Source organism: Zalophus californianus, chromosome 3 (assembly GCF_009762305.2).
Source record: "Zalophus californianus isolate mZalCal1 chromosome 3, mZalCal1.pri.v2, whole genome shotgun sequence".
Lineage (NCBI taxonomy): Eukaryota > Metazoa > Chordata > Mammalia > Carnivora > Otariidae > Zalophus > Zalophus californianus.
This window is the reverse complement of record NC_045597.1, coordinates 186,620,187-186,634,118: the sequence shown is the minus strand read 5'-3', so window position 1 is coordinate 186,634,118 and position 13,932 is coordinate 186,620,187. Positions and strand designations below refer to the sequence as shown.

Genomic DNA, 13,932 nt, shown 5'->3' with positions numbered 1-13,932 from the left:
AGATACATCATTACCTATCTGGTTACCGAAGCACTGCGTTTATTTAGAAATCAAATTATTTTAATCTATGTTCTTTAGTTATTTTAAGCAGCCAAAGATTTATCTGCAACTTCAACAACAGAACTTAAAAATCAACATTTTAGATAAAAATCTTAAAGAAAATTACCTATTTCCCTGTTTTCATGAAAAAATGGGTTGAAAATAATATTTAATGATCATCCTGAATCCTATGTGAACACAGAATACCATAAAAGAATGGTGCTGTTAATTATTTAAAAAAGATATATGCAAATGTCCATATACCAAATGGCTATGTTCTTCATAAAACTGAAAACTGACTACTGCAGTCCTTCATCCTTCTGTCTCCAATCTTGCTAGTCCTGCCTATACTTGATAGCCAGGAACACAGTATGATAGAACTATTTCTCCAGCTCTGAGTGACTCAAGCTTTGCGCGCTGTCACATCTAGCTGATGTTCTTCCTGAGGAAATTTTGACTCCAGACTATGTATATCTTGCAGTTCTCCAAAGTGTATTCAATATCTGAGATACCAACCTATAAAAGTCCTTCAACATAAATAAGCATATTGAAGAGCTACGGGAGTATTTCTCAAAAAACAAGTTGTGACCTATTAGTGAAATCAACTTTATGGGACCAGCATTTCTGATGAAATATAATTTTAAAATATCAGTTACATCAGAAGTAGCAAAAGTAGGTACTGTTTCATAAAACTTAAGTTATATCCACATGCTCTGGGATGAAAACTAAGACGCATTTCTTACTCTGCTTTGTTCTTTTTTTGAACATTTGTCACCCATTTACTTTATATTTTTATTTGCTCAACTGCCTATTCCTCCAGCGATCGTTCTACCTGGGAAGAAGCTTTGTTGGTGTCATTTGCCACGACATCTCCAATGCCTAGAACAATGTCTGACATAGAGTAGCCACTCAAAAAATATTTGTTGAGTGAATGAAAACAAGTATTTTATTTATTTATTTTTAATATTTTATTTATTTATTTGACAAAAGGAGACACAGCGAGAGAGGGAACACAAGCAGGGGGAGTGGGAGAGGGAGAAGAAGGCTTCCCACCGAGCAGGGAGCCTGACGCAGGGCTCGATCCCAGGACACTGGGATCATGACCTGAGCCGAAGGCAGACGCTTAACGACTGAGCCACCCAGGCGCCCTGAAAGCAAGTATTTTAATTCTATTCTCATGAAGACAAGGAGAGGCTACAATAGCCCAGAAATGAAACCAAGTAAAACTAGGTTCAATTCTATCACATTAGGTCTCTCATTCATTTATTCATTTAAATCTTATCACTGCTGCTAAACACAGATTTTAACTACCAAATAACACAATTAATTACTATAGTGGTAAACCTTATGAAAAAATATAAGGCTCTGAGAGAGTAACGGAAGATTTGGACCTAGTCTTTGCAGTAGGGGTAGAGGAGGGTATGGGGCTGGAAATCAATGTATCTGTAAACAAGTGATGAGCTGAACTCTCAATCTTGAACAGGAATAAAGCAGGTAAAGAAAGGAAAGAGCATTTTTTTAAAAAAGATTTTATTTATTTATTTGACATAGAGATAGCGAGAGCAGGAACACACGCAGGCGGATTGGGAGAGGGAGAAGCAGGCTTCCCATGGAGCAGGAAGCCCAACTAGGGGCTTGATCCCAGGACCCCGGGATCATGACCTGAGCCGAAGGCAGACGCTTAATGACTGAGCCACCCAGGTGCCCCAGGAAAGAGTATTTTTGGCAGAGGCAATACTTCTAGTAAGGGGAATGGAGCACGGTACATCTAGGAACTGAGGCAAGGCTGCAGTACAGACAGCCAGCTCATGGAGACAGGTGGTAAGGCAGGCAAAGTGGGCGTGAAGATCAAATGTCCATTTAACTCAGTCATGCACCTTCCTGACCACTTTCTTACACCGACTTACTACAACTGTCATAATTATTGCAAAACACCGCAAAAACAAGAATTTAGTCTGTAGTTTTAGCCATAATAAATGCATTAACATAGTTTATCAGTATAGGCTTCTTAAAAAGGGCAGGATAATTAAAACAACTTCCCCATGCAAGACTTCAAAGGAATGAATGTGGTAAGATAAAAGCAGATATTTGATGACCACAAAACACAGCCAAGGTTCATATATAAACAGGAAAATAAAACATCTGGCAAAAGAGCACCTTATCATTTCTAAATCAGGTTTTCTCTTCAGTACTCAGAGTTTTTAGTTTTAATGACTTGCCTTGACAATTCCGCATCAATAACAACCTCTAAAATCACATCATCTACCTACCGACTCCAGTATAGTCTTCTCAAAAACATCCAGTCTTCGGGTCTCCAAAGAAATACCAATAGCCTGCTTATACTTGTGATCGTCTAGACATCGCTGGAACATTTTATTTACAATGCCTTCCAATCTCTGGTCAATTGGTTTTTTTTCTCCTTCCGGCAAATCTGCATTTTCCACACATTGTTTGGTGTAGTGATCAATGCATTTTGCTGTGAGAAAAATAAAATAACGAATCACCTTATAAATAGGGCTAAACTACTAGAAAAGACAAATGCCTACATTTTTTAATCAAAAAAATTTATGGAATAACTATAGAGTAATAAGCAAATTTCAAAACTTTTAAATTCCAGAAGTTATACATTCAAATTAATACTATTCCCTTCATAACAGTTATACTGGAGGGCTTACATACTAATTCCAATGAGGCTGACGGTATTCAAAACTTTTCTATCTTTGTATTATATTTTGACCAAAATTATATTACTCAACTATATTGCTTATTAGACAGAGTTGGCTACAAATAGCTACTGTTTCACTTTCAAAAACAAATACTTGCCATTACTGAGGATATTTAAAAAGACCTATTGTAAAAATTATCACATAGCAATAAATTATTAGACTTCTTCAAATTAGTGAAACTATTAGCTCATTGACAGTAGAGGCCATGTCTAAATCATCCTCATAAAATACTGATGAATAGCCTGAAATGTGCCACAGGTTCTAAAGGCAATTCTAAAGAAGATTTCCAAAAATCTTTCCAGCAACTGTAGCAAATCTGCTAAAATGCTGTTGCAAAGTAAGGTGGGTGAAATCTAAGCAATCCCCAGTCCCAGCTCCCTACTCCCACTGCCACTGCCGCCTTAAAATTCTCGCAGTGGTATATACATGCAGGATTTGGCTTTCACATTACACAATGATTTGGTTGAATGGGGCGGACAGGGCAACATACTAAGGGGGCCAGTAGTATACTTGCTGAGAAATATTTAAGTTTGTTTATAACTCACACTACTTTACAATCACACTTTAAACTTATCAGAAATAACCAATAAAGGGAGTTTCCCTAAGCCTTCTTCCATCTTCATAAGGAAGATAAATAGCTACCTAAGTGAATGACATAAAATAGTTATACTCTCTATAACTCATTGACTTGTCACTCTCCCTCTCAAAGAGAAGAAAGGGTACATGAACAAGATTAATTAGTTGCAAACTACAGCCCTGGGAAACAAATGATTTGAATTAGCATAAAGAATTACTGGCCCAATGGATGGCTCAAGTTAAATGGATCTGTATTTTGGGGGAAACAGAGTCCTTTTATAAATTGGAATATATCAAATTCACACAAGAACTATGCAAGTTTACATATAGTTAATAAGGATAAAGTGGCAGTCACAAAGCAGACCTTAAACAATTCTGGTTGCAGAAAATCTTTACCAGGCCCTAATATGAGCTTTTTAAACCAAATGTAGTTAAGTGAGGAAACATTACACCTACCCTATCAGAAAGGAACCTCAGAATTTTAACAATTGGGGAATTTTCCTTAAATTGTAACCAAAGGGGAAAAAATTTGCTTCCAGGTTTCAAATGAGGTTCATGCTTTCACTTACCAGGTTTATATCATAACTATATCCCAGAATCTAGTCTCATTCCCAGCTGAAGTCTTTTTAGAACAGAGACAAAATTTACCAGTCTTGAATTTTCTGGATGTATAATATTAATATCCTAGGAAGCCCTTCTCAAATTCTATTTTGTGTATCCCCTCACAAATTTCACTGACGTTCAAAACAATCCGTTCTTTTTTAAAGATTTTATTTATTTATTTGGGAGAGAGCGCGTGCGCAAGTGCGTGCACAGGTGAAGGGGGAGGAGGGGGAGAGGGAGAAAGATTCTCAAGCAGGCTCTGCGCTTCAGCTTGATCCCGCAACCCTGAGATCAAGACCTGAGCCAAAACCAAGAGTTGGACACTCAACCGACTGCACCAGCCAGGCGCCCCCAAAACAATCCATCCTAAAAGTCCCTACAAAACTAGAAGGGTGAACCCCACTGCCACACAAAGAAAAACAAACAGAATTGGTCTATTTATCAACAATTGCCTTCTACAAGCTAAGATGGTACATGGCATTTAGAGAGATATCTACCATCTCATAGCCCCTTATAGACCAACAGTCCTGTTTAAAACATGATTTGGAAAATAGTAGCAATGCAAGCACTTGCACATCATTGTTGAAAAAATTATCAGTATTTGTCAAAAAAAATCCCTGAAATAAGAGAAAAGAGGTTAAGTGTATTTAACTCCCCATTTCTAACTCAATATAGAGAAAGTGTTCCATGTTTCAAATGTTATGGCCTATTCTTTAAAACCACTTGTTCTTTCCATAGGATGTATAGATGAAAACTCCAATTCAATGAGCCCCCAACAGCAGTAAGTTACTTGCACCATTTTCACACCTCCATGGCAAAAACTTTAAAACCATGAATGCAGAATTCTAGTTGGAATATCAGAGATATTTGAAAGTATCCCTTTGGACCACCTTGTGCAGCACTTCCCAATTTCTGAAAGAGAATACCAAAGTTCTCCTTTTAAGGGTTCAGGTGAATAATGCAGACCTCTTCTTAATCAGCAATTTAAAAAAATATCTATATTGCACACCACTGAGAACAGAATGCTCATCGGAGTAACAATAACCATAACCTAAGATAACTACCTTTGTGTTGATTAGGCTGTTTCTGTATAATTTCTTAGATTCATCCTTAAAAGCTTTACCAGATGGAAAATAATTCCTTATAACAGAATACACCCTTGTGCTCTCTGTAACTACATTCCTGCAGACTTGTCTGAGGGTTTGTGTCCATTCTTTCATCTACTAGATGAGGAGTTTTCAAACATTTTTTAAAGCTACAAATCTTTGAACAAAACCTTACATAGTTATAGTTTAATTTACAAGATGGAGAGCCCAAAGTTTCGCCAGTATGCTATCCCCCACTTTAAAAATAAATAAAAAATTGACAGTTGCCAGTAGAAACAATATGGATTTTGAAGTAAGCCTGAGTTTTAAATTCTGACCCTATTTAATAGTCATGTGTCTCTATCATCTCAAAACCCGAGGTTTTTTCATTCATAAAACAGGGATAGCACCTTCCTCATGGAGCAGCTGTGGAATAAACCACGCCATGAAGAATGAGTAACACAGTGCCTAGCAAAATGGAGATAGTCAATAATGGTTTCTGGTATTAGAAACAAATCGATAAATTACTGTCATTTAGTTCGTTACTCATAATAATTAATTTTTTCATAGAACAGAATGCTCATCGGAGTAACAATAACCATAACCTAAGATAACTACCTTTGTGTTGATTAGGCTGTTTCTGAATAATTTTTTAGATTCATTCATAAAATGTTTTGTGAGGTGAGTGTCTTCACTGTTACTGTTACTAATGTTACTGTTCATTATGTCAAAAAATAATAAATCCCAAAACTGGAAGGCAGATCTAAAAACTCAGCTTGCATACGATTATAGGATTGTGAACTTCCAATTAAAATTAAATTTGGCAACAGCAAGAAGTAATTCAGAAAAAAAAATGTCATATGCACTACAGCAAGAAAGATGCCAAGATAAAGCTTTACCGATGGAAAATAATTACCTATAATAGTCTCCACGTATTCAGAGTTGTCATTGACATTGAAGAGGTCACCAGCTCCAAGTGCATAATTCAGAGATTCCTCAAAAGCCCCAAGGTGATAAAATACTTTAGATGCCACTAAGGCCGCAAACTGCCGACTCCGGAAACCTTCATCTTCATACAAAACTTCTCTAAAAGAAATTAGGAAGTATAAGCCTAGCTCAAACTGGTTTTCCTTAAAAATCCCAAATCTATATATGTTTAGTAGCAGCAAATTCCTATTTGAATTAAAAGCCACATGACCCACATCCACAGAGAATTAGTTGATCTACTTTAATACAATTTATAGAAATAAAATAATTTCTTACATTTTATCTACAGACTCAGAAATTTCTGCCCAGAAGTCATTGACAACTGCATTCAACTTGTGTAGTGCAAATTCCTGTAGAAGATAAAAATAAAATTTGATTTTGACTTACCATTACAAATTTTACAAAAAAAAAAAGTTTCTGACAAATCAATGGCCAAATTCTCAATCATATTTACTAAAATTTTTAATCTGCGACAAATACAAAAATTTACTGACATGTTTTCTCTTGGGTTTACAGATTTCCTTTCTGTTTTTAATCATAAAACATCAGACTAACCATAGTTCACTCCTTCTCATAATGAGCATCTTCTCTGTATATACACAATTAATTACTGGATATAAATGAATTCAGGTATGTAGAGCCACTTTAGGTATGTTCCAAATTTTAGTCAAATACAAATAATTTAAAAATATGTGACACAGAAGAAACAATTTTTTGTGCTTTCCTTTGATAAAGAGACAAGGGTGGGCGGGGAGTGTTCTGGTGCCATACTGAGAATTATTTACCTTAGCTTTGTTAAGCTGTAGGGAAAACCACCTGCTATTGCCAAAACGGTTTCGGGGGGGGGCTATATTTGAATGGGTACAGACTGGGTAAGATGGCTATTTTAAATGACGGAAAATACACAAATGTGACTAAATTCAGAGTTTCACAGCACGCATATTAACCCCAGTTAATTTTTCTTCAACTCATACCTTAAGCTGTGGTTCTTCCTCATCCAGAAGAGAAATAATTCCAGCTATAAGACAAAAGGTATATCATGATTATGAACCATAATCTTCTGCTAAGAGAGAAGATACTGCTTAGTCAAAATATATCACAATTGGAAAAAATAAGTATTTTTTTTGAGGAGTGACTTTACTAGAAGAATGATTATTCTTTAAAATTGTAAATGTTTATATTTCAAAGTTTAAGAGTTGTGTTATCAAACCCTCATGCCACCACAAAATCACATTTGCCAAATTCATTGGTTTTCAAAGGGCAGTCCTTGAACCCTTAGAATTAGCATTACTTGGGAACTTGTTAAAAATGCAAATTTTTGGCCCCATAGTAGAGCTACTGAATTAGAAACCGTGGGGATGGGGTCCAGTTATGGGGCCACAAGTTTTCCTTGTGATACTGATACTACAGTTTGAGAATCTTTGGCCTAGTTTACTGATCAAAATTTTCCCAATTTTAGAAAAAATTTATTCACACAAAATAAGCCAAGAGTTATAAAATTACTTACAAAAAAAGGTGTAGTCATCAACTCAATAGAGTAAAATATATCAATTATTTCAAGATGCCTATATTAAGGGGTGCCTGGGTGGCTCAGTCGTTGAGCGTCTGCCTTCGGCTCAGGTCATGATCCCGGCGTCCTGAGATCGAGCCCCGCATCGGGCTCCCTGCTCCGTGGGAAGCCTGCTTCTCCCTCTCCCACTCCCCCTGCTTGTGTTCCCTCTCTCGCTGTGTCTCTCTCTGTCAAATAAATAAAATCTTTAAAAAAAAAAAAAGATGCCTATATTAAGGCACCTCCTTTATATCACAAGTAACCTAGAAGGTATGTTAAATGAGAGCGATCTTACTTGTTCTGACTTCCACCAACCCAAGCACAGTGTTTCCCACATGACCGTGAGGCGTTAGCACACACTGGAAAGTGAAGGAAACTATCCTCTCCAAAAGAATACACCTTGAAATATAGTCATATACCAAAGGGATTTTTAGAAAAAATATATGGGAAATCACTGTCCTTAGACCACAAAGAAACCAAACAAAAAAAGAAAACTAAACTGTCTCGTGTATATATATATATATATATATATATATATATGTTTTCCATATAGATCTTAAAAGTCATTCTGGAACACTGAATTCACACTGTCAGTTGAGGGGCGCCTGCATGGCTCAGTCTGTTAAGCGTCAGCCTTCAGCTCAGGTGATGATCCCACCGTCCTGGGATCAAGTCCCGCACTGGGCTCCTTGCTTGGCAGGAGCCTGCTTCTCCCTCTCCCTCTGCCTACTGCTTCCCCTGCTTGAGCTCTCGCTCTGTGTCAAATAAATAAATAAAATCTTTAAAAAAAAAGAAACAAGAAACAAGAAACTGTGAATTGATTCAAAAGTGTCAAGACAACTTTATACTTGGGAGATGTAGCCATTTTTAATTGGTAAGTGTAGGTTTGCCAAGTAGCTCCAGCAGTCTTTAGAAAGAGCCATACAGGAAAGGATACAACATTTAGCCAACTAAACTACACCATGGTGTTGGCTAGGAGATACTACTATTCTAAAAGCATAAAAGCAGACAGAAAGAACTTCTTGGTACTCTAGTTTGGTATGACAAGTCCAGAACAGAGAGGCTAAACTGACAGAATGCAGAGAAGACAGATGAAAAAATGTAATGGGGGGTTGGTAAACTAGTAACAGGGAATAGCTGATAGACAAGAATGCTTTAAATGTGGAACAGATCATAAACAGCAGAACACTTCATCAACATTAACTAAAAATGCTACCTATTGCCTATCATCAATCAATGGTGTATCTGAACTACTTTTACCAAAAGAGGTGATGAATTTTTTACACTCCCCTGTTTGGTTATTACTTATGACTACTTTGTTACCACTTATGACTAATTTGTTACCTGGTTGTCCTGGCTTAGAAATGCAGCCTTTGTTCATGGAACACAACTAAATCAAATACTCTACACTCCATACACAATTATTTCCCATCTTAAAAACAAAACAGAACTTTCCTTCGGATGGGGGGAGAGGGAAGTATATAAGGAATGTGAAAAGTCTAGGATGCTAGAAAAATCTCTTCTGCCATAAAAAAGGAAGTGGACATTATCTAAACTTGTTCAATCAGTTTATAGTAATATTTGGATGTTATTTATAAATACAGAAGTATGTGCCAGAAGAAACAGCTTAAAAATTGAAAATGGCTGTCTCCAGGGATGAGGAAGAAGAAAGAGGAGTAGGGGGGTTACTACTTTAAAGCTTTTTAGCATAATTTCCCTTCATTTGCCTATATTACGTTAAAAAAAACAACACAAAAACACAAAACCCCACTCAATCTCACATCTCTCTCCTGCAACCACCTATCTCTCTCTCTCCACTCCCTTTTGCTGACAAGTCTTTTGAAAAACTTAACAGTACGTGTTCGTACGTGTTCACCTCTTATTCACCACTGTGTTCTTAATGCCTAGCAAGTGACTAAAGAATAAATGAATGAATTAACTGATGAATCCACACCAAAACTGTGAAGCTAGCCTGTTTAGCACCTGGGACAGATCCTAAGCCATTGTGAGCCACAGGACAGGAAACAAGGTGACAAAAGTTTCTGAGCAAAGGCTGGTAAGTAATCCAGTAAATGTAGCAAATACACACTCACCACAAATATACTAAATCACCACAGAGTCTCAGAATAGGACCTCAAAAATCATTACTTTTGCCACTCTCAATAGGTTTAAATTCTATTATATTCCCACTAAGTGCTTTTTCAGCCTCTCCTTAAAATACTCTAGGGATTAAATTATTTCATTAGTTGATTCCCTCGTTCTAAATATACTTCTGAACTGCTATCTGCTTGACAGTGCTCTAAGAATTATGAAAACAACAAGTCGGCCACCCAAAATTGTACCAGAAAGACAGTAATCAGGTAAGTAAACAAAGTAATCACAGGACTGTGATGAAGGGAGGGGACAGCTAAGGGCAAGAGAGGCAGGCAGCATTATTTTAAAAGAATGATCAGGAAAGACTAACATTGGAACTGGGACTAAAGATTGAGAAGCTAAGGGAAAACTTGAGGAAAAAGAGTCTAGAAAGAGAGAACAAAACGTGCAAGGGTCCTGAGGTTAGGAGAGAAACTGACATATTCAAGGAACAAAAAGAAGGCCAGTATGAATAGGATGTAATGAGTGAGGAAGAGAGTAGTATAAGACAAATCCAATCATGTAAGTCTTCGGTTAAAAGTCTGGATTTTATTCCAAACACAATGGAAATCCCAAGAGATTTTAAGTAAAAAAAAAAAAAAAAAAAAGGCATTAAAGTTTGAAAAAAATTACTCTGACTACAAGAAAAATGGACTGTATGAAGATAACACTGGAAAAAACAAAACCTTAAGGCTGTTACAGAAACCCAGGCAAAAGATAAAGGTGGTCTGGGCTAATAAGCTGAGGCAATGAAGGGATGTGAAACGGAATGAGGCCTACATTTACAACTGGCAAGAAACTTCATGCTTATTCTACCTTTAGAGAGCTGTGACTGGAAAAACTCTTTCCTATTTGAGCTAAAATTCATCTCATTTGTATCCCTTGGGGACAAAAGTCTAATTCCAGGTACAGGTGACAGCTCTTGGAAGTCTTTGAAAATAGCGTTTATGTCTCTACGGTCTCCATCACTTCCTTGCAGCAATCCTCACAAATGTATGGGTTTGAGCTCCTTACAAGTTAGTGTGAGCACCAGTCTGTTTACAACAAAATACTTGTGGGACAAACGTAGATAAAACAGGACGAGAAAAGGGTGTGTGCGCAGGCAAGCAAAAAACACCAAGGCTGTGGACAGCTATATGCAAATCAATCTGCAGCGGGGGATTGGGGGGGGGGGGCTTTAAAAATCTCCACTGGATCTTTACCGCTTAGCCCGTTTCAAATGTCATTCCCCGAATCCACATACGCAGTGGTTAAGTGTATGAAACCCGCTCCGCACACCGCATACTCTTCAAGGCAGAGTATGTACGGAGCACCTAGCCTCCAAACCACAGACAGATCATCAGTATAATGCAGTCTCCGGGGGCTGTCTTCACCGAACACAAACGTTCTCTGGGCGCTTGCACTGAATACTCTTGGAAGAGCCCCGGAAACAACCCGCCTCTAATGTAATTTCAGATTTGACTCCAAGGGGAATGGAGCTGGGGCCAGGTCCAGAGCACTTCTGCAGTAGTTAGGCTGCCTTACCGGCCGACCGCACAGGGGGTCCACCCCCTCCTAACCACCTGCGAGGAAGCGCTGGGATCAGACGGTCCCACAGGGCCAACTTCTGGAAGCACAGACTGAGGAAGCCCCAAGAAGCCCCTCGGGTCCGGGCACGGGGGTGTGACTGGGAGGGATGCCCAGGCGGTCGACCCGGCGCGATTCCCCCGAGCCCGAGGTCTTCGCCGGGCCCTCAGAGAGGCCGGACCACACTGCCAGTCCCCGGGCCGGGGGTGGGCCGTGGGCAGCGAGGGGCCGCGCAGGCCGGCGCTCCGCCGGGAGGTGCCCAGTCACCGGCCCTGACTCAGCTAAAAGCCGGCGTGGCGGCTCCTCCCTTTAGGCGCCGGCAGCGATCGCACTCACCAGCTGAAGTGATCATGGCTGCGTCCCGCACGCGCCCGCCCGCTCGCTCGCCGTCCCGGCCGCGCCGTGTATCTGTCACCTCCGGGCCCGTCCGCTCCGCCGCGCCTCCTCGCTCCCCCGGTGCGGTGCTCAGTCAGTAGCCTCCTCAGGCCGCCGGCTCGCTCCTCTTCCAGGACCCCGCCCGCCCCGGGGCTGCCCGCCGCCCCGCCTGCCGCTCGGCGCGAATTCGCCCCACGGCCTGCGGCTTTCTGCGCCGCCACCGGCACCCTGGCCCCCGCGGGAGGGTGCACGGCCCATGTTTTCTCTGACCCTCCTCGAGGTTCAGCGTTCCCGCTGGGATGCGGACGCTACTGGGCACCTGCGATCAGGCTTCAGAATAGCCACCCCCAGAGGGAGGCCCCCATTATCACCCGCCATTGCTCAGAGAAAGGGTGTTGCGGGCTGGTGCTCGCGGTGCTCGCAGCGCCACCTGCTGCTTCGGCGGTCTCTCTGTACCATTCCCCGCGCGCCCGCCAGCCAAACCTTCGGGGGTAGGGGTAAGGCAAAGAGCGTTTTCTTAGAAAAGTAAGTTTCAAAGTTTTTTAAAAAAGCAGAACCCATCTCAGAAGAAATCCTCACAGAAATGTTTTATTGTCATAAGGAATCCCTAAGTAATCACTGGTTTATAATAAAATTGAACAATGAGAATTTTTGTTTTACATTTGGAATAATTAATGCTGTATGTAGTTTAAAAGAAGTGCAAAAAGATATACAGTGAGGGGCGCCTGGGTGGCTCAATCGGTTATGCATCTGCGGCTCAGGTCATGATCCCAGCGTCCAGCGATCAGCCCCACCACTCCCTGCTCAGCGGGGAGTTGGCTTCTCCCTCTCCCTCTGCTTCTCTCCCTGGCTTGTGCTCTCTCTTTCTCTCTCTCAAACAAACAAACAAACAAATAAAATCTTTTTTAAAAATGATAGACAGTGAAAGTGTTCCATAGGAAAAAAGAGCTTCCAATTCTTGCCTTCCACTGGTCTAGTTCTTCTTCCCCCCCACAGCAACAGGTTCTTGGTTTTCCTTTTTTTTTTTCTCCTAGAGATTTTATGTATTTATCTGAGAGAGAGAGACAACACTAGAGAGAGTGAGCATGAGTGGGAGGGAAGGACAGAGGGAGAGGGAGAAACAGGCTCCCCATTCAGTGGGGAGCCCTATATAGGGCTTGATCCCACGACCCCAGAATTGTGACCTGAGCTGAAGGCAGATGCCCACCCGACTGAGCCACCCAGGCATCCCCTCTTGGTTTTTGATATGTCTAATTTGAAATGGCAGTTGTGATGGCCATTTGCAGTGGTACACCAGCTTCAATAGCCTGTTTACTTCAATAGACAATACTGAGAAAGTCTTGATGAAGATTAGCTTCAGAGACCAGACGAGATGGGCTGCCTTCAGGCTGGTATGGCCATAGACAAGACTTGAGCAAGATTAGAGACAGATGGTGGTGTTTTTAAGCCACTAGCCTTGCACCATCAAGCTATTCATTGGTTGGATAGCAATTACTAAAGATTATTTCTGAAAAGATAAATAAAGATTATTTCTGAGGCCTTATCAAAACAATGCAACCTACTGGCGCAATCAATATTTTGTGGTTGAATTAAAATTTGGTTGATAACACATTGGAGTGAATGTGTGAATTTTTTAAATTATATTCTAAAGCTACGGTTGTTAAAATATATCAAATATAATTATTAAACACTACTGAAGAACCTATAGCTCAGACTGAAAGGCACTGCCCTGGGAGATGTGCACAAAAAAATAAACAGATACGTGGGAGTATCATTTCATAGGGACACTTTGGCCAATCCCTCATATGAAGACGCCTGTATGCCCGAAACTTCTAGAGAATTCGCACATGATAACAGGTGATGGAAATGAGTGGAGCAGGCAGAGTGTAAGGAAATACTAGATCAGCAGGATAGTGAGTGGCGACTAAGTGTCAGGCAGGCAGGAGGGGATGGTGGTGACAGTGCCAAAATGAAGAATGAGGGCCCCACTGAAAGAGAGCAGTGGCTACTTCTTCTCTTGCCGTGTTGCTGGGCAAAACTGTAGGACGACCGGGGCGCCTGGGTGGCTCAGTCAGTTAAGCATCTGACTCTTGATTTTGGCTCAGGTCATGATGTCAGGATTGTGAGATAGAGCCCTGCGTCAGGTTGCTTGAGATTCGCCCTCTCCCTTTGCCCCTCCCCCCACCAGCTGGCTCTAAAAAAAAAAATAAATAAATAGTAGGATTACTGTTGTGAAAGCTTATGATTTTTTCCAAGAAAAGTCAGAAATCAGAATTTCATGTGGAATCTTCTG

General features: G+C 40.3%; 1 protein-coding gene across 1 annotated transcript in view; it reads right to left on the bottom strand.

Moving 5' to 3' along the window:
• Positions 1–11,778, bottom strand: part of PSMD1 (proteasome 26S subunit, non-ATPase 1) — an 89,878-nt gene extending 78,100 nt beyond the window's left edge. The window contains exons 1-5 of the mRNA XM_027589241.2: positions 11,601–11,778; positions 6,991–7,034; positions 6,293–6,366; positions 5,946–6,115; positions 2,310–2,515 (exon numbers count right to left, since the gene is read on the bottom strand). Of these exons, the coding sequence (XP_027445042.1) occupies positions 2,310–2,515; positions 5,946–6,115; positions 6,293–6,366; positions 6,991–7,034; positions 11,601–11,616 (510 nt within the window). The 5' untranslated portion in view covers positions 11,617–11,778. The remainder of the gene's footprint in view (positions 1–2,309; positions 2,516–5,945; positions 6,116–6,292; positions 6,367–6,990; positions 7,035–11,600) is intronic.
• Positions 11,779–13,932: the final 2,154 nt, after the last annotated feature.